Source organism: Hevea brasiliensis, chromosome 13, assembly GCF_030052815.1.
Source record: "Hevea brasiliensis isolate MT/VB/25A 57/8 chromosome 13, ASM3005281v1, whole genome shotgun sequence".
In the NCBI taxonomy this organism is placed as follows: domain Eukaryota; kingdom Viridiplantae; phylum Streptophyta; class Magnoliopsida; order Malpighiales; family Euphorbiaceae; genus Hevea; species Hevea brasiliensis.
The window spans coordinates 17,068,958-17,091,327 of NC_079505.1; the positions used below are offsets into that span (position 1 = coordinate 17,068,958).

Here is a 22,370-nt window from a genome sequence, read left to right on the forward strand (position 1 = left end):
AGATCGACTTACCTGTATCTCACACAAAATGTTACCTTCTGTTGTGCAGGCACCAGTCCTTGAACTCAAGCCTTTACCTAAGCATTTGAAGTATGTTTACTTGGGAGATAATGAGACACTTCCAGTTATCATCTCAGGTAATTTAACAAAGGTTGAAGAAGACAGATTGACTAGGATTCTGAGACTATATAAGGAAGCAATTGGATGGACAATAGCTAATATCAAAGGTATAAGTCCATCAGTGTGCATGCACAGGATTTTACTGGAGGATGAGGCTAAACCAAGTAGAGAAGCTCAAGGGAGATTGAACCCATGGATGATGGTGGTTGTGAAGAAGAAGATTTTAAAGCTACTAGATGCAGGAGTTATTTACCCAATTTCAAACAGCAAATGGGTAAGTCCAGTCCAAGTAGTGCCAAAAAAATCAGGAGTCACTGTGGTAGCAAATCAAGATAATGAACTTGTTCCAACAAGGATTCAGAGTGGATGGCGAATGTGCATAGACTACCGCAAGTTGAATTCAACAACAAAGGAAGGACCACTTCCCACTGCCATTCATTGATAAGATGCTTGAGCGGTTAGCAGGAAAGTCTTATTTCTGCTTTCTTGATGGCTTTTCTAGATATAATCAAATTGGGATTGCACTGGAGGATCAAGAGAAGACTACCGAATTAGCACTCGTTAGAAAGCTAAGAAATAGGGCTACAACTTTCCTAAAGAGGGCAGAGGCAGATTCGAAAAGAAAGTCGTTAAAAATCAGCCTTGATTCCAGAGATGTGAATGCAGGCTGAGAATCTGCCTTTTGAATTTTAAAACTTTTCCTAGTTTGGTTCCTATCTTTGGGATTAAGTTTTTTTATTATAAATAAGTCTTTGGGCAGCAGCTAAGAGCATCCCAATTCAGACCTTCGTTCTCCATTAGAAAACCTTCGTTCTCCATTCTCTTTTTAGATTTCTTTTTTATTTTTCTTTTATTTTTCTGTAAGCCATGAACATGAGTGGCTAAGTTTTTAATTCAGTTCAAGGGATTCAAGTTTTTTGCATGATTTGTGAGACCAGGTTCTTAATTTAATTTATGTCTTTTTGAATATCTATTATTTTCTGATTTAATTGTTTTTTATCTGTTGAATGATTTGCTAAAAATGCCTATTAGTTAATTGTTTGATTTGATCAATTGCTAGTTCATCTTCATAATTCGTAATTATTGTGTAAGATTGAACATGAGTAGCAATTAGGTTTTATTGATTATGATCCCAGTTTTCGATAATAACCTAAGGAAACAATAGGGTGGATTAAATGATTTATGCTTCATAAATTGTTGTTCAGCTTAACTACTTCATTTTCTTAAAGCAATTATTAATTTGATGAGAATTGCTTAATACCAACTCAGTTAATAATTAGAGTCAATAAGAGTGCTGGGCGCGAATTAATGAGTATAGGGAAGTCAGGGTTTACCTCGCTGTTTGGTAAATCTACGTTAAGTATTTAATAAGAGATAATTGTATTTCTTTTATCTATGATCAAATCAATGCATTGGAATGCGAATTACCTTGAACTAAAGTTTGTTTAAATTGAGATTTTCATATTTAGTTCTTGAATTTCTGATTTCTTCTAATTTTGTGTTACAAACCCCCCCCCCCCCCCCTAATCTTTGTTTCTTTCATTTTTCATTACACACAAGTGCACGAAATTTAATAATTCAGTCTCTAGGGTTCAACCTGGATTTACCACTTACTGCAGAAAATATTTCATTACTGATAATTTCAGTTAATTTAATTTTTGGTGGATTTGACACCCATCAAATATCTAACAAGTCATTAAAGGACATTTCTCTATAACATTCGAACCATTCAAATACAAGAGAAATATATCTTTTGCCATTTTATGGGAATATTATTTACAATACACAACACAAAGGTATTGCTTTAGGGCATACTACTAACAATTTTTCACTTGCACTAGAGTCAATGACTACAGTAAACAATACTCATCTTCTAAAGATGACTGTATGACTATAGTCAATCTATGACTTGAGTGAAGGGATCAGCTGAATTATTAGCCGAAGTTATCTTTTGCATTATTTTCCAACTGGTTTTTTCTGATTAAATGATTTAGCTAATTCCTAGTGTTCGGATTTCAAGTGAGACCTGGTCCCTCTGTCGAAACTAAGGCATTATTATTGTCATAGATGAAGGAAACTGATGACATAATCAAAGGAACCTTGATAAGTTCTGTTAAGAACTTCTGAATCTAAACAACCTTTTGCAATATCATATGTAGCTAAATACTTAGCTTCTATATTAAAATCCACAGTTGTTACCTAATATGAAACCTTTTCATTCAACTGTTCAACTACCATAGATAGAAAGTTATAAATAGAGTTATGTAACCTTTACATAGCTTTATGTAACTATCACATTAGCTTATTTAACAATCACATGATCCTATGTAACCTTTACACATTTTATGTGATTATCAAATTTCTCTATTTTAGATAGACCTTCTATCTTTACCATTTGACTATAAGTCTAAATTTGTAAACTCTATTAGTCACAAATTATTTTCTCCTTTTGATAAGATTTATATTCCAAATGCTTCCAAAGTAATTAGGAATAATCTCATCATATACTCAGCATTCCAAATCTAAGTATGATTGGCATTTGCTAGTCACTAATAGCATATGCAATATCCTACTTTGTATGCAATTTAGCATACTTAGTTTCTATCTTTAGGAGTGTTAAAATTCTCCCTTGAGATAGTTGGATATTTTACTTTATAAGCAACAATCTTTTCTTTGGAGTCAAATATGTTAAACTCTTTCAACATTCTTTTCAAAATTTGACTTAAGAAGAATCCTATTATTCTTATTTGCTCTATCACCATAGATGCAAAAATAAGAATATAGGTTTCATTCCCTAACTCATAGATGGAGAAAATTATATATAACTAAGCTTTACAATCACTGGTGAGCCAATTACCATTTCCTATTAATGAATGTTATCCATAAATAATGCTTAGGTAAGCAGTTGCTCCCACTCACCTTATTGCACATATAGAACCTTATAAAGTTTTGCTTAAAACCATAAATGGAACTCTTAAGCTTATACACTTTGGAACCTTTCCAAGATTATGGCTTCCTTTATGTTTCTATTAAGGAAGATAGTTTTGACAACTAGTTGCCAAAACACATAATCATAGTGCATTATGTTGCCATCTTTATCTTAATGAATTCAAGCTTAACTATAGGTAAGGAGGTTTCCTCATAGTCAATCCCTTTCCTTTTATGTATGTGAAATTCTTTTTACAAATAGCTTTGCTTTATAGTTCTCTACCTATTCATTTAGAATTTATTTTGTTCTTGATAAACCTCTCAGCTCCCACTAGGTAGCTGACACTAGGTAACTCTTACTAGGAAGCTACCAATAGGTAGCTTTCACAAGGTAGTGTACCTATAGGAAGGTTTACAAGAATATAAATATAGTTCTTAATGATTGAATCCATTTTAGATGTTATGGCTTTTACCATTAATGAAATAAAATTATATCAAATATAATTTCTTCATTAATTGTATGATAATCTCTATCACCAATTTCTACATAAATGGACAACTATTGTACATTAATATGTAGAATTGTATATCTCTTCATATATGAGACATAGAAATTAACTTCAAGTTGTTGTTATAGTGACATTACTAATAGGTATAAGCTCATTGCTGGAAGGATTTATATCTGTTTAATTTGTTATTGAATGACTATTTATCCAATTTTATCTTCCATCCTTTGTCATTCTCTCATAGAAAATATTTTCTTTAGAAAATGACCAGGCTCATAACAACTCTTTGGTTAGCAGGAAGGTGAAATTATATCCTAAATTTTCTTTAGGATATTCAACAAATTTATCCTTTTATCAAATTCATTTTTAAACAACTTCAATCTTAACAACTTTAAGATTTAGTGTTTGACTATAACATATCTAATGTGATGTGGTGGAAATTGATATAGATCATAGTCTATTTTGAAGATTTAAAGCTGTTTGTTATGCTAATCCCTACATTAAGGTTAGCAATTTCTTATAGTTCATTATATTCTATACTATGTCATACAAAGTATAATTTTTCTTTTAGATATTCCATACAACTATGATCTTCTAAAAGGATTAAATTGAGATGCAATATTTATCGAATTTAGTATTTAAGTATACTTGGCCTTTGATAAAATCAAGGACCTTAATAACCTTATATTTCTCTACTTTAGGTTTGAATTTTTGAACTGTTCAAAGAATTCAAGTTTGCATTTCATAAATGTAAACATCCTTAAAGTACTAAGAAAAACCTTTTTTTAATCATTTCCATATGGACCACATACACCTCTATGTATTGGTTCTAAAATTCCTTTAGCTCTGTTGATTTTGCCATCTTGCCTTGAGAATAAAACTCACCAGTTAGATTAATGAGAACCTAGTCCCCACATCACAAACTCAGTAATCTTATCCTCTACAATTTGACTTAGTCGCAAAAGCCAAATTCATTTTGAATTAGATTAGGTTTCAATGATATGAATCTCAATTTAATTGTTTGGAATTGTTTTGTTAATATTATATACATAACAAAAACTAAGTGCTGAAGTAACTCATGCTATCATTTCATTTCATAAATAAAATATATACATCATTCATGAATCTATATTCATGTCCATTACAAGTCATACTTGATACAGAAATGATGTCATAAACATTAGGTATATACAAATATTGTCCAAAACAAATATACAAAGATAAAACATTATGGACTTGGCAGCAGCACTTGCTCCATCGCCAAAATGTTATCTATCTTCATATGCTTCCCAAGCTTTATCCTTTGCTGGTTCCTGCATGTCATAACATTTATGAGAAATGGGTCCAATAAAATATGAACCATAATTACTTTAGAATATTTAGAAAACAAGACAAAGATATACCTTCACAAGGCTTATTATTCTTGTTCTTCCTATACTTCAAGTACTTTGAGCAGTTATTTTTTTGTTGCCCAGCCCTTTTACAGTAGAAACAATTTCCTCTGTATACAGCTTTAACCTTCTTTTCCTTGAATTGACTGTTGCACACTTTTCTTATGTTGCTGGACTTAGCCTTTTGAGCCATAACCAGTAATTTTAACAACTCTATAAGTGTACTCATGTGAAAGTTTACAATAGTCTTATAAAAAAAATTAGGAAGAGACTGTTCAATCAGATCCAATTGCGGGGTGAAATCTTTCAAGAAATCATGACTTAACTCAATTAGATTGAGTAAATTATTTCCCATATTTAATCCTTCTAACATCTTTAACATGAATAATTGCTATAACATCCCATGTCTTGCAGTCCTATTTTGCCCACCATACAACATTTGCAGGTTAAATAGAATTTTTGAATCTCTAAGTGTATTCTCATGCTTTCTTTGTAATTTATTACACATGGTGGCAAGCATGTAACACTTAACTTGCAAGTTGTCATCATGCCGCTTTCTTAAAGTGTCATGTTCCTCATTTGATGCATCTGCAGATAAGAGATAAGGAGGTTTAGTGTCCAAAACATATCCTATGTGTTTAGAATTGAAAACTAGTTTTTAAATCCCTGAGCCAATCGTAGAAATTAGGTTCAGTGAGCTTTGCATCTAGCATGCCAGTAAGAATGATGGCAGGTAATTGTGTCGCATTCATGTTGTGTTTTGTAACTTACCAAATGATTATGGTCTTTTGATCACATTGGTCCTCTCACTAACTTAGCAAATCCTACACTTCCAAAGTAAAAAATAAAAATTCCAATTGGATAGAATTTCTAGTGGGTGATTGAATTCTTATAGACTATTAATCATCCTCAGGTACATTCATTCTTAGATTCATAAGAATTCATAAGTGAGTAACTCTTTTCTCATCACAATATCATGTGAGGTTCAATCAATTATTTAGCCTATAATACTCAAAACCTTAGGTATATCCATTCTTGATTTATCTTGCATTAGTTAAGTTGAGCCCACTAAGTTAACAAGTATGCAAATTTGAACCTTAATGAACTCAGGTACATTCGTTCTTGGCCACGAAAGTATTTACATACCCACAACATCCAATACTTAATACTTATTTCAAAAAAATCTCTTAAACCACATACATCATCCCTATGTAACCATAGCTAACAATGTAAGTGTTTAAAATTTCTTAAATAATTGCCTTAGTGGAGAGCCATGATACAATTTCCAAAATTATACCATTACCAACTTAATCATTTTATTGGAAGATTTCTTTGGCTAACTTAATTACTATTGGTCTTATTTTGCACATTAACCATTTTCATGCATATCATATACACATCATGAACATACATATCATATACATACATTCATACAATGGTAATATAAAAGGCATGATCATGGACTATTCTATGAGAATCTAATTCTAACCACAAGGATTTGGATTCAGGGCATCCTAGGTTTACATTCATCTATTTGCAGCTTGTCCATAATTCTTCAACCCTTGAAAGTTGTGCTCTTACTGATCTCCATCAATGTGTTAAGCTCCATTTCTTGTTGCATGTCCACCAAGCCAATTATAACATTTATCCTTGGCATACCAAGGTGAAAATCCTACAAGCTCAAATAAATAAATTACAACCTAAAGCTATCATAACACCTTATAATGCAACCCTTGTAAAAATTAAAATAATTAATACAATCCCATAGAAATGAATTAGGAACACAATCACATTAGTCTCCTAAAGTCCATGATCACCCTTCATGCCAAATTCATGCATTCATCACATGAACATACTAACATTCATCACATGAATATACTATTTCATCTTAAATATCATATATTCAAAATTAAATCTAACCAATCATGAATCACATTCATAATCATGTCACATTGATATTGAACAAAGATTAAACAATTTAATCACCAAGAAATTCCATAAAAATTTATCAAGCACAATGTTCACAACATAGGTCTTATAGACATTCCACCTTGGCCATTTCATGCTTTAATTAATTTTCTTGATTTTTTTTTTGTATCTAATGGTTTCAAACAACATTTCATACATATCTAACACCATAAAAACAAGTCAACACAAAAAATGAAAGTGTTTGCAAAAATCCAATTTTTGGCCGAATGGATTTTTCATGGATATTTCCATGAAACAAATCACATTCACACAATTTTTCTTGCATTTGTACTTGTTTTCAATTACATCCCATGCAATTCAAGGCTGCCCCACACATCAAACAACATGATTAATTGTTCCTAATGGCAAATTGGGGTGGCTCTAATACTAATTGAAAGAAAATTGCATCAAACTTGGAACAATTCACACATAGGTGTATAGTTAGCAATTTGAAAAATTTTCAAACCCTAAGTTTCATGCAAATCATATAAACCTTTTATACTATTGAAAAACACTTAGAATAGGTCTCAATCAATTGCTAACACATCCAATTAGCCATTAGGAAATAAATCCCTAAAATTCATAAATTTAGGGTTTATGGAGAAAACTCACCTCATAGGCGCATAATCAAATTCAACCACCTAATTCGGGAAGCTAGGCCACCAATTGTTGACCCTCTAGCTTGTCTACATAAGCCCCATGATCAAATCACCATTGAAGAACCAAAAACCTTCTTCTTGAATTCCCAATGATTCGGCCAAAGGAAGGGAACAAGATAGGTTTAGGCTTTCTTGGTTTTCTTATATGGAAGTGATGAGCAACAACTTTCTCAAGTTTTAATTCAAGAGTTTAACAATTAAATCTCTTGAATTTAACCTAGGAAGAAAGAAAACCCATGGATAGGAAGGAAGAGTTTAGTTCAGCCAAGGAAGAGAAAAAGTGAGGAAGAAGACAACTTTTCTTCCTTAAATATTTTCCATTTAATTTCTTTAACTAAAATAATTTGACACATGTCCATACTCCATTTAAAATTTGAATGTGTTTTCATCCAATTATTGGTCCATATGTCAACATTTAATCTTAATTAAGAAATTAAACCATGATTAATTAGTATTCTAAATACTAATTAACTTCATTAATTAACCATTAATTAATTAAATTTTCGTCCCCTTTTTTACCAAGTCAAACTCAATCCATGTAAGTAGTTGACCAAGTCAACTTTTGACAAGTCAAATTTAGTCAACATTGACCTCGATTAATTCCATAATTAATCTAATTAATTTTCTTCCATATGCTTAAATAATTCAAGTTTATATTTAACACTTTAAATATTAACTTGAATACTTTCATAGGTAAATTTAGTTTCAAGTCATGCTGAGGACTTTGCAATCTAATTGCAAACTAAATTTGTTAATTCAGTTAATTAATTAAACCATTTAATTAATTAATTAAATTAATTCTTGCTTTGATCAAGTTGCTCTTATGTGTGTGACTTACTAGGTTCATTACTAATTAGCAATGAGAATAATATTAACTCCTTAATATTATTGGAACCATTCCAAACTTAAATGAAATTCCCATTTCATTCAAGTTCTCATAAGTTATAGTTGACATCTAACATAATGTGCTATGGCTACCTAATTAGTTTTGAATTGATTGCCCAATTCTTGAACCTTGATTATACATACTATACACTAAAATCTCTCTGTTACAAAATCCTGATTCCAGTTAGAGTCATGATTTATGTCAAACTCTTATGCTTAGAATCATATGTTCTTCTTTTAATTCCACTTCCTGATTAATAAGACTTTCCTATCAAAAACTCTTTTCTGACTAAGTCTACCTGTCCTAGCCAGCAATTTGATTCATAAAAAACAATTAAATGGACATAGGATTTTATCCTTATTTACTTAGGGTAACAGATCCCATCTTGACTAACACTTATCTCCATATATAACTAGTCAAAGCTAACACATGCCCATATACTCATACATAGCACAAGTATGAAAACAGTATCAAACTCAAACCACCTATATACAAGATAACTGTATTATCTTAGGTCAGGAAATTATATGCACTATTATAATCTAGATGACTTTTTATTGATAAGAGTAAACTCTATGTACAAGTCATCTTGTGTCAGTAGTTCGGCCTACTTATCATATAAGTACCTACTATGTTTGTCTTATGGCATGAGACTCACCATTCCATTCCATTGGTATCTCTCATACTAATCATGGATACAAACATAAGTGACAATCTTTTTGGATAAGTCATGCACAATGAAGTATCTTATATTGTGAACCGAATTTATAATGCTTATGCTAGAACTTAAGAATAGAACATCTAATAAGTCATTAAAGGACATTTCTCTATAGTATTTGAACAGTTCAAATATAAGAGAAATATATCTTTTACCATTTTATGAGAATCTTATTTACAATACACAACACAAAGGCATTGCTCTAGGGCATACTACGAACATTTATATCTCCATACGGCAAGACACTCAAGGTTCATTTTCTAATGTTACAAATATCAAAAATAAATTAACAAAAATAATCTACAATTATTCGATGAAATGTACCCATATTGTACTATTGGACTATCAACATGTTACATTCTTTCCTCTTCAAATTCTTTCATTTCTCCTTTTCTCACATGTACAAAAATAAATAAATAAATAACAACCTATCTAGTTATTACCAAGGTATGGTAATAAAGAAGTTAGAAATTTCTACCAAAACATAAAAAGTGCCAGGCAATTTTGCACCTTTTTCAAGCCAAGGCCTTAGGTTAACTTTGTGAGAAAAGGGGCCACGTGTTTTTTTACTGCTAGCAAAGTGAAACTTTTTGTTAACACTATTAAATTTGATGACATGACATTAAATATTTAATAAAAAATTAGGGAAAATTAGAAAAGTGTCCTTTGAATTCATGCCTTTTTCACGTTAGTGCATGAGGTTGACTTTATGACAAAAAGAACTCTGTATTTTTTTCTTGTCGTTTGTAAAATGAGACTTTTCTATTAACATTATTAAATTTTAATGATGTGGCATTAAATATTTAATTTAAAATAATTTTTAATTATCAATATAGGTCCTAGTTGAAATAAAATAAAAAAAAGTAAGAAAAATAAAATAAAGGTGGGTGCGGTTTTGGTCACCCTCAAATCGGGGCGAACTGATGCCGATGAACGTGTTCGGTGGTAGGGAGGTTATGTGAGGCATGTCCTAGGGCTTTTTATGGCTGGTGGTGATTAAAAGAAAGGCAGGTAAGATTCACCAAGCTTGGCTCAGGTCACCATCAAACCGATACCAAAACATAAGTCGCTAAAATCGACAAGCTCGTCTGAAGGTGTGCAGGCTTTCGGTGAATAGTGGTGGCAGTTCTTCATGGGTTTAGCTCTCTATCAATCTCTCTCTTCGTCTCTTCTCATTTTCCCATTGATCTACCATCATTACTATTGATTTCCCTTGTTGATAGTCACTGGTCATTACTTCAAGGGGCTAGAAAGTTGCTAATGCTAGTGAGGGTAGGGTTGCCAGAGGAAAAAAAGAAAAAAGGGGAAAGCCAAACAGGCTAGCAAGCAGGATGGCTCATCAGTTCCTTTTCTTTTTTTTTAGTCACATTTTTTTCAAGTTTTAATTTTAAATGGGACTACTATGATAATTAAAAAAAAAATTTAATTGCTTAGTTAATGCCATGTGATCAAAATTTAATGATATTAATAAAAAGTTTCATTTTGCTAACAATCTAAACTCACAGTTATCTATTTGTCACAAACTTAAGTTTAGCCCTAATTAAAAATGCACGGAATTATGGTGCACTATTTTATCATTTTCCCACCACATTCACAATATTTAACAATGTTAGAGGGAAAAAAAAATCTCTTTGCTAATAGTGCATAACCATAAGGTACCCTTTGTCACAAGTTTAGCCTCAGATCCTAATTTGAAAATGCGTGAAACCACAAGGTAGATTTTTGTAATTTCTCCCCAAAAATAAATTTAATGTTTAATTTGCCCCTTATAGTTCTAAATATGTTCAATTTATCTCATTTTTTTACTTTTGAGCCAAATTAGTCCAAAAGTTTCAATTTGACCTCAATTTAATACTACAATCATCAAGTATTGGGCATGTTAAATTTTCCCATTTTCATATAATTAAATAAATTAGTTAATAAAATATTATTTTTATATTTTCATATAATTAACTAAAATTAAATAAATTTAAATTAATTATAATTAATTTGATAGGCTATATGATAAGTTTTGCTTTTTTCCCCCCCTTTTAGAAGCTAAAACATCTTGAAATCTCTATTGGCTGAAATTTCTATTATAGTTCTCAACTCCTAAAAATTATATTTAATTTTTAGAAGTTGATTGATGGATTGTTCATTCCATGAATTTCTAATTGCAAGTTTTAGTTCTACGGGATTTGATTTAGTTTTTATCTTTCCTTTCTAAAATTGCAAGGGAGTTTCTCTAGCATACTAAAAAGTACCATATTTAATGTTTACCATAAAGCAAATGGTTTTGGGTAAATTGTGAAAGAATGATGAATTATGGATGTTTCATATTAATTTTTTTGGCAATATATAAAAGATTATTCCTAACATCACTTCGATTCCAGGGGTATAAATTTGGGCTAATTTCTAGTTCCTTCTCTACTAAAATCTTCTTCCTTCTTTCTTGTTAATTCTAAAGTACAATATGGAAGCATCATACCCTATCTCAGAGTACTTCAAACTCATTTGAATTTGTGAAGATTATTTGCTGGAAAATAAAAATGATAATTACATGCTCGACAATGTTGAAACTATCATACAACATTTTCAGAAAAATTACATTTCCATAAGAATTCTTTGAGAATTAAAAGTGAAACCATGAGAAAGCAAGCATATTATTGCCAATACAATACATAGAACAAATAAAATACATAAGCAAATCAATTCAAGTTAATTCTATTCATCAGCAGCTAAATCTAAACCAAATTCATACAATTGATTTTCTACATATTGTTTTTTTGGTTTGTCAAATATGTTGTGTTTCTGCGTGTTAATCACTATCTGAAATAGGAGTTAAAATTGAAAAAATATAAAGAAAGCAATGGGGATTGTGGAAAGAACAGTGACTGGAATGTCAATCCAAGCCAATCGTTTTTCGATCAGAATAAAATTGCTAGAGTCGAAGGCTATCATCATAGTTACTACTGAGAAGAAAAGAGTGGAAAGACCAATTATTAGTTTTTCAGATAAGGACTTGTGAAAATCATTCTCAGCAAAAGATGAAGTAAGGATACCAAGAAAAATTAATAGTGAAGTGTTATTTTTTGTGGCTTGAATTTTGAATATGTTTTTCATGGACCCGAATTGTGATTCGACCTGAAAGTAACGCACTGTGATCCGATTGGGATAAAAAGTGAGATCAGTGGTGGTAGCTGAGGGCACGGGGGGTAACACCCCCGCGGTATAAATTAGTATAAATATTATAATATTCTACTCTTTGCAGTAGAGTCGTGAGATATTCGAAAAACACACTGGGGTTAGGGTTTGAGAGTTTTGAGTGATTGTATCTTGCTCTTTTCATCATAGTAGAACTTTTTCTCTTATCTTGCCGGTGGACGTAGACCTTACAGTTGAACCATGTTAAATCCTGTGTTATTCTTATTCTCTTTTCTATACTGTGTGATTGTACGATTTGTGTGTGTGTGTCTTAGATTTGCGTGCTTATTATAACAAACTGGTATTAGAGCTTTGTGTGCAAAACCTAGGGTTTACAGATGGCATCGTCTTCAACAAAGTATGAGATAGAGAAGTTTAATGGTGGATCGAGTTTCAGTTTGAGGAAGATTAAAATCAAATCTTCCTTGATCGTACAAGGTCTATGGAAAGCAATCGAGGATAACTTTCCAAAAGGTATGAAAGAGGCGGAGAAGCTGATCTGAAGGAGAGAGCCTTGAGTGCGATTTTCATGAGCGTAACTGATAATTTCCTACTCCAGATTGCTAGTGAAAGCTCAACATCTGTAGCATGGAAGAAATTGGAGGAGTTATAGTCTGCTAAATCGCTGACCAACCGCTTGTATCTGAAGAAAAGGCTTTACAATCTGAGAATGAGCGAAGGTACGCCCATTGAAGAACATCTAGATGAATTTAATTCAATCATTATGGACCTGAAGAATATTGATATTGAGATTGATAGTGAGGATCATGCCCTTATTGTGTTATGTACTTTGCCACCCTTCTATGAGACTTTTGTTGATACTTTGTTGTATAGGAAAGTTAGTATTTCACTAGACGATATTAGTAATTCTCTAAAATTGAAGGAGTTGAAAAAGAATTTTCTAGATAATAGAGAGATTTGAGGGGAAAGGTTTGGTGAGCAGGGGAAAAATACATTCAAGGGAGGGCTTTCCAGCAGGAAGAAATCTAAGGCCAGATCTAAGTCAAGAATTAAAGAGGCCAACTATTTTAAGTGCGGAGAGCAAGGTCACTACAGGAGAGACTGTCCTAAGTTAAAAAATAAAAAGGGAAAGCAACCAGAAAGTTCCGCGAATGTGGTTGACAGTTTTATTGATTCTAATGATGACAGTGCTGGGGAAATTTTATCTATGAGTTCAGATCATGGACAAAATTCTTGGATTCTTAATACTAGTGCTATTTATAACATGTGTCCACACAGAAACTAGTTTGTCACTCACAAACAGATGAGTGGCAAGGTGTTTCTGGGCAATGATCGTGCATTATCTGTGGAAGGAATTGGTAACATTAGATTGAGAATGTTTGATGGCATTATCAGAACTATAGAGTGTTGGCATGTTCCAACACTAAAGAGGAACCTGATTTCTCTTGGGACACTTGACTCTCTTGGATTCAAATACCATACAGAGAATGGAGTTCTTATAGTGTGCAAGGGCTCTATTGTACTCATGAAGAGCAGTTTGGTTTCAGGATTGTATTTCTTCAGGGCAGTACAGTTTCAGGGGAAGCTGTAATAGCATCTGGAAGCAATAATCAAAATCAAACTCAATTGTGGCATCTGCGTTTTGGTCATATGAGTGAAAGATGATTATCTATGTTGAGCAAGCAGGATTTATTAAACAGGCAGAAAATAGAATCTGTGGACTTTTGTGAACATTGTGTGTTTGGCAAACAGATCAGCGTGAAGTTCGATAAAAAGGCAGTGTACAAGACCAGAGGAACGGTGGATTATATCCACTCAGATTTATGGGGTCCTAACAGAATGCCTTCCAAGAGCGGTGCCAGGTACTTCATAACTTTGATTGATGATTACTCTCAGATGGTGTGGGTGTATTTTCTGAAAACAAAAGATGAGGCATTTTCAACGTTTGTAAAGTGGAAGACGATGATTAAGAAGCAGACAAAAAAGAAAGTTAAGTGTCTTAAAATTGATAACGGGTTGGAATTTTGCATTCTGCAACAATGAAGGTATAGTGAGACACCGCACTTGCACAAGGACACCACAACAGAATGGTATTACAGAATGCATGAACAGAACACTTTGTGACAAAGCACAAAGCATGCTCTCACATTCATGATTGGGAAAGGATTTCTGGGCTGAAACAATTAATATAGCTTCTTTCTTGGTTAATATATCTCTATCTATATCTATTGAGTGCAAAACTCCTTTTGAGATCTGGTCTGGTTCACCTGCTAATTAATCTCAGTTAAAAGTGTTTGGTTACCCTGCTTATGCTCATATGAGAGATGGTAAGCTTGAACCGAGGGTAAGAAAATGCATATTTCTAAGGTATGCATCTAGAGTGAAAGGCTACAGGTTGTGGTGCAATGATCTAAAGTCTCCAGGATTAATTATCAGCAGGGATATGGCATTTAATGAGCCTGTGTCATTGGATAGTCAGAGGAAGAAGTCAATAGTAGAATCAGATCACGGTGTTAGAGAACAGGTGGAGCTTGATATTAATACTTCAGCAGTTTAGTCCAGTGATTCAGAGTATGAGGTGCAAGATCTTGATCAACAAGAGGATGCACCTGAGCAACAGCAACAAGAGCCATATAGCATTGCAACTAGTAGAGAGAGAAGATAGATTAGACCACATCAGAGATATGCATATGCTAATCTAGTTGTGTTTGCCTTGTCAGTTGCTGAGACAGTTGATGTGCATGAATTGTAATACCCCTCATCCGACTACAGTGTAGCCAAGCAAGGTGTACTACATTTGGTGCCGGAGCACCCTAACTTATCTTACTTTATTCCTTTAATAATTTTGAATTCATTTAATTTAATATCAATTATTTTTCGACGGAGAAACTAACGGAGTTTCCCCTATTTTATTATCGTTTGACGTGTTTCACTATTCACCTTTTTGAAAATTTTAATAATATTTTAAAATAAAAATCTCATCATTTCATGCATCATCTATATATTTCAATACCGTATTCAAATCCATACAATTTCATTTATATCCATTTCCATACATTCCCATTCCATGCTCAAATTGCATAATTTACAAAATAATTTTATAATTTCATAATTTACATGATATATAAATTAATTACATATGAAAAAGCTAATTTATTAGTTTACATCACATTCCTATTAATTACCTTTTCATAATCTATATTACAATACTATAACTAAGCATTTTATACAATATACAAATTATGACATATATGGGCCCTATCTACATGCATTGCTGTGGAGGTGACAACCTTGAATACTTCAGGTACTTCTGCAGATCAGAACTCCAAAATTCCTGTTTAATATTCGCTGGGCTTTACCTTCAGTACCTGCACGAAGGAAACAAATCCATCGCGCTAAGCATTTCTGCTTAGTGGTGCAATAATATAACAAGAAAATAATATACAAATAAAGAAAGAAATGAATCAAAATTTGGATACTCTGGAATTTAATCTAATTTCATATAATACTTCTAGTATTAACTATCCTTTGTTCTAATTTATTCATCTTCAAAAGCGCTCAATTCTTTCATAACAATTAAATATTAATATCGTTCCAATTCATTTCAATTTTTTTTTCTACTAAATAACTAATCTAATTTATTTTAATTATTCTTATTCATTTATTTAATTGCTAATATTTTCAGTTGCTAATACTCTTATGATATTAACTCTTTCTAGCATTTTATTGATCGTTTTCTTGATAATTTTTTAGCCTCTTTTTATTGTAATAATTCTTGTTCTTTATCTTGATATTTAATTTCCTTACTTCCTTTAATAATCAATTTAATTACAATTATACTTTTCCATACCCAAGTAACCTATACAAATTGACCGGAATGGATAAACGGGTAAACTAGCACTAGGTACTAGGTACCTCGGGCCGTCACACCATCGATCACAATGTGTACCATCGATCACAATGTGTCTCCCGGTGTACAGACAGAATGGCTAATAAGCCATAAAAGCAATAAGGCTTAAAGCCAAGTATAACATCATAATCAGTATAGCCATAAGCTATCATATCACAGAATGGCATGAAGCCATACGCAATACTGCTATCAGAACCCTATTGGCATGCCAACCTATCCAAACCAATTACATTAGGTCTACTAGGGCATATTACAAAGTTATTTCTTGAATATTTATACTTAACATGTAAGGTTACTATTCATTTGGTCATTTAAGTCAAAATATTGACTTTTTCATAGATAATAGTTACATAAGTTTTAATCACATAGATTTACCACATTTTGGTTCCCAAAAGTGTTGGCATTAATTGCCAATCCATACTTCTAACCAATGAAGAATAAATCAAAATTTTAGTTTTTGGGTACTAAAGTTCACTGTTCCATTAGGCCATTCTACAGTGAGAATTTGGCCAAGTATTCTTAATCAAAATTATTCTTTATTGTGTCTAGTTACATTTCATTTTTTGAATCACCCCATTTGGAGTTTTCTAGCTCAAGTTATGGCTATTGCACCAAAATTGGTCGGATTGCCTTTACCCAGAATTTCTGGGCAATTTTTGGTTCTGCCAGATTTGGTAGTCTAATTTTGGCTAGCAATTTCATTTAGTTAAGTCCAGAATTTGAGTTTTTTTCTATATGAAAGTTGTTCTAAATTGCCTTAACTTTCCATTGATGTAAATTTCAGGTCAATTGGACCTTTCTACACTGAGTTATGACCAAATGAATGAACACTGTTCATTTGGTCATTTTGCCCAGACAGAATGTGTGTTACCCGGATTTGGTCAATTTTTAGGGCATCCTAAGTTTGTTTTTTGGACAAGTTTCCTTCATCAAAGTTGTGCCATTATGTGTCTAATTTCATATCCAATTGGCCTTGCACCAATTGAACCTACACAACCCAAGTTATAGCTGCCCAAACATGCTGGACTCACATCTAGACCTGCAGGGCACTCAAGGCAGCACCTCTAACCTCAATTCCCATGGCACAATTCACTTCAATTCCTACTCAAACACAACCAAATGGTCACTAATTGACCATTAGAATTTCCTTTCACCAATACATGAGCAAAATCATAAATTTGTTGCCTAAACCCTAACTCCAACAACTTCAATTCTCCATATACATGCAATCAATGAATCAAAGCATCAAATTTATGTTCAATGGCAGCCATGTACAACTATAACTCAATCTAATCAATGAAACCCTAATGTATCCTAAGGCTGCCGAAATTGGTGGAATTTATTCATGCAAAACTTGTTTCAATTCTCTTAATTTTACCCTCATTTCATACTCCACATGATATATATACAAAGTTTTAAGGATGAATTAGCACTAACCTTTTTGAAACCAAACTTGAGCTTGTTATTCTTCAAGATTTCTCCTAGAACCATAATAATCATAATCAATTATAACTTCACTTTCCCAAATTAAATATCCAATAAAAATTCAACGGCATTTCCCCTTAAATTGGACTAAACTCCTATCATAAATCTCAAATCCACAAACCATTAATAACCAATCTGACAGCTTGTGCATTCAAATTTATATATAATGATCTAACCGTCATATAAATCCCAAATTTTAACTATATATTCAAGACATCCCTATACATTACTAGTAAAAATTTTAGTATCAAATCATCTCTATATCATAAGATATCAAAATATTCATTCAACCCTTCAAAATATGAATTTTTGCAGAAATCAGTCTTACTCAGATAGCTCAAGCAAAACAATTTATATCTCATAAACCACAAGTCTAAAATTCACCAAATTTTAACACAACAGCCTCAACATCCCAAATATCATTTGTACCAAATTTCATAATTTTATAAGCATCCTAACTATTTATTTTTCTCAAATTTTAGTAGCCAAAATTCAGAATTCAACTTGCAGATAGCCTGTGTTCAACAATATATCTCTCCAAATCCAACCGTTGAACAATCACTAAATTTTAACCATAACTTCTACACATACATACCTCAAACATATCCAAAAATCAATGGTACAAGTTGAGCCAAACTCACCTGGACAGAAGAGAAACATGCTGCTCCTGCTGAACCCCTGTTTTTGCTACTGTTCATCTCCTTCTCCTTCTTCCTTTCTTTCTTTCTTTTCCTTTTCTCTCTCTCTTGATTCGGCTGATTGGGGAAGATGAAGCAGATTTCTTTTTCATTTTTGTCTCATTTTTATTTAGTTTTTATCCCTTTTAAGTGACTTGTTCATTTCCCATTGGTTAGCAATTTTAATTACCTCATGCATGATGTCATTAATCTACTTATATTTCATTTTTCTTTTCTTTTCTTTTCTACTCAATTTCAATTTAATTTGTAGCAATTTTTATTCATATTTTAGATCATAATAATTATTTACTTAACTGGACAAGTCGGCTAAAAATCATCTCTGAAGACGAAATGACCAAAATGCCCTCCGTTTGGCTTATCGAGCCAAAATCGTCTGTACAGATCTAAAAAATTTCCTAAGCATTTTCTTAGCATTCTAATACCATCAAAACCTCAATGACTCTTCTCTGGAGTCCCAAAAATTATTTCATGAATTTTCTCTCGGGTTTAGAGCTTCTATCTGCGAAGACCGCAACTTCCCACTAGGTTACCCTATAATGGCCTGGCCCACTAGTGATATTGTCCGCTCTGGGCCGAAGCCCTCACGATTTTAAAACGTGTCACTAGGGGTTACGAACCGCCAACTTATAAACCCAGCATCTCTCCCGTGTTTTGCCGATGTGGGATTTGCCTAGGGTGTTACATACCCATCGCTAGGGCACCGGCTCATTTAACTTTGTTGTATTTTATTTCTAAAATTTTTCCTAAATTTTTCTTATTAATATTTGAGTTATTTATGACTCCTCACTCTAGTTTACATATAGTTCCAGTCATTCTAGCTGTCCGGACAGACATTGATCACCGGAACAGTCGAATGTACGGACTAGCTAAAGTGAGGGTGTTACATGAACCCAATAATTATAGAGAAGTTATTTTTTGTTCAAATGCAGATCAGTGGGTCGGTGCTAAGAATGAAGAAATTGAATCTCTTCATAAGAATCAGACTTGGGAGCTTGTAACATTGCCTAAGGGACAAAAAGTGATAGGCTGTAAATCGGTGTTCAAGAAAAAGGAAGGCGCTCCAGGGGTTGAAGCACATCGATACAAGGCACAGTTAGTAGCAAAAGGCTTTACTCAAAGGGAGGGGATTGACTTTAATGAAGTGCTTTCTCCAGTTGTGAAGTACAGTTCAGTCTTACTTGCTATGGTTGCTTTTCATGATCTAGAGCTTGAGCAACTAGATGTGAAGACAACATTTTTGCATGGTGAGTTAGAGGAACAAATTTATATGAGTCAGTCTGAGGGATTTGTCATTCCAGGTATGGAAAACCATGTTTGCTTGCTTAAGAAATCTTTATATGGTCTAAAATAATCCCCTAGGCAGTGGTACAAAAGATTTGATACATTCATAGTTCGTAATGGCTTTAATCATAGTTCATATGATAGTTATGTGTATCATAAGAAGCTTTCAGATGATTCCTTTGTTTATTTGTTTTTGTATGTGGATGACATGCTTATTGCTGCTAAAAGCATATAACAAATTAACATTCTAAAAAAGCAGTTGAGTAATGAGTTTGAGATGAAGGATCTGGGTGCTACAAGGAAGATATTGAGAATGGAAATTACCAGGGATAGAAGTGTTGGGAAGCTTTTCTTGTCTCAACAGGCCTGTGTTGAGAAAGTGCTTAAGCATTTCAACATGAATAATGCTAAGCTTGTGACTATTCCATTTGCTGCCAATTTTAAGTTATCTGCAGACACGTCACCAAAAATAGATAAGGAGATAGAGCACATGTCCAGTGTTCCCTATTCGAATGCTGTTGGTAGCATCATGTATGCTATGGTATGCACTCGACCTGACATTTCACATGAAGTTAGTTTTGTGAGTAGATATATGGCGTGTCCTGGGAAAGAGCATTAGCAAGCAGTGAAATGGATTTTGAGATATTTGAAGGGTACTATAGATGTTGGTCTGATATTTGACAGGGCCAAGATGAATGATTCAATTGTTGGCTATGTGTCTACCCTTTGAGGTGGAGTTGTGAGATATTCGGAACACATACTAGGATTAGAGTTTGAGAGTTCTAAGTAATTGCATCTTGCTCTTTTTATCATAGTAGAACTTTTTTTCTTGTCTTGCCCGTGGACGTAGACCTTATGGTTGAACCACGTTAAATCATGTGTTATTTTTCTTCTCTCTTCTATACTATATGATTGTGCAATTTATGTGTGTGTCTTAGATTTGCGTGCTTGTTATAACATGAAGAAATTGAAGAAAAGAGAGATAATGCATTTGTAGTGATAAATATTAGAAATGACATGTATGAGTTCTTTTTTTTGTCACTGGGAAGTGCAAATGCTGTAGTGAACACAACAGTGGCAATAAGAGCAGCCACAACCATATATGAAGCTATGGTATTCTTCATCCATGTCTCGCCTTGTTTCATCAACTCTGCATGTTCGTTAGTGAATAAAGCACTAAGTGTATGACCATTTTCATTGGTTCGCTCCTTGTAATTCGCTGGTACCATGCTCTCTATTTCCTAGAGTAAAACAAAATAAATATTTTAATGTTTTCTTTTTCAAAATTGGTTTAGGGTGCTTTTTCAAAAAGTAGTTTTTATTGCTTCGAAGTGCAATATCAAACTGGCCATTAATTTCTAAATTTAAATGCTTATAGGGAAATGTTATATATAAAAATTACATTAAACCATCGTAATTCATTTTGCATTTGCAAAGCTGCACCAGGAACTCGATCAAGTTGAAAGGCAGGGGACAACTTAGCAGCCAAATTTAAGAAGTTATTGCCAAATACATCCCTTTTTGTCATTATTGAGTATCTCTTTTCACCCAGTTCATATATAAGGCTGAAGATTTTTTCTTGACGAAGTAGAATGGCATATGCAAATAGTGTTCTTCCCTTGTTATCAACTCTCCATACTAAATCAGGGTTAGATGCGATTAGCTCATGGATAAACTCAACTATCCCACACTTGATGGCATCATACATTATATCGTTAAACGTAAGATAATTGAGTTCTTCATTTGTTAATGTTGGTATTTCCTTGAATAGCAATTTGTGGAGTTGCAAGGCTTGAGCATGTCTCTTCTTCATCTCTTTTATGCTTTCAGGGACTATAATTACATGAAAAGCCCAAAATATCAATACAATAATAAATGTTTGATAGAATATGAATTGATTTAAGTAGTTGATGTTCCTTACCCACATGTTTTAATATTCTCCAAACAAGCTCATGCGCTAGTTTGACAACTGTAATAGAAAGATCATATTTGCATAATACATGGCTTGCAAAAATAAGATCATTAACATAAAAAAAAAAATAGCCTAACTGTCAAACAGGTAAACTTAATTAATATTATATTTAATTAATATGATATAACTTAAAATATGATCTAACTAAGTGCTAACATATGGAAGAAGGAGGAGATATAAGAGAATCATTTAGCATTTACCTTGTTTTCTTGTGATTCTCCCATCACATGAACCTTGCATATGAAGGATTTGGACATTCTCTTCATCACATTCACTAGACTTTGGAGGACTATTATCATCTTCACAGAGATTGGAACACCTTACATTTCAATTTATCATTTCATTTTAGCTGCTTTGATAATAACGATATTCAATATTCAAAATGAATATATATGTGTTTGTGTGTGTTGTACTTACAAGAGTATAACCATCGGTTCCAAAATCCAAGGTTACTTCCACTTCGAAATGCTGAAATTTTCTTAGCCAACAATTTTATAGGACAATTTCTATTAAAATCCTCCATAAAACCGAGTCGTCCGTACTCCTCTCTTTCACTAGAAGAAGTGCTATATCTTTAGTCAAAAATTATAAAAACAATTATAAATTGGGATATCAAAGAAATAATAAAAATAAGGGTAAACTACAATTGTAAAACCTATAATTTAGTCCATGTAATTTTAAAATAAAGCAATTTAGTTTCTGAT

The 22,370-nt window shown here is 32.7% G+C and overlaps 1 protein-coding gene across 1 annotated transcript; it reads right to left on the minus strand.

Annotated features, from left to right (window-relative positions):
* Positions 1-11,996: 11,996 nt before the first annotated feature.
* LOC110655173 (uncharacterized) lies at positions 11,997-22,097 on the minus strand. The gene is made up of 5 exons (XM_058133055.1): positions 22,084-22,097; positions 21,867-21,985; positions 21,097-21,527; positions 20,653-20,935; positions 11,997-12,253 (listed from the first exon to the last, which is right to left on the minus strand). Exons 1-5 carry the CDS (start codon positions 22,095-22,097, stop codon positions 11,997-11,999), a joined length of 1,104 nt encoding a protein of 367 aa, XP_057989038.1.
* Positions 22,098-22,370: the final 273 nt, after the last annotated feature.

Excerpts from the sequence above, each read along its gene's own strand:
- LOC110655173 (XM_058133055.1), bottom strand. Across the intron at positions 20,936-21,096 it reads ATGAATTACGATGGTTTAAT|GAAATAGAGAGCATGGTACC; the intron begins GTAATTTTTATA and ends GTTTTACTCTAG. Across the intron at positions 12,254-20,652 it reads CTTTTCTTCAATTTCTTCAT|CCACAAAAAATAACACTTCA; the intron begins GTTATAACAAGC and ends TCAAAATTCAAG.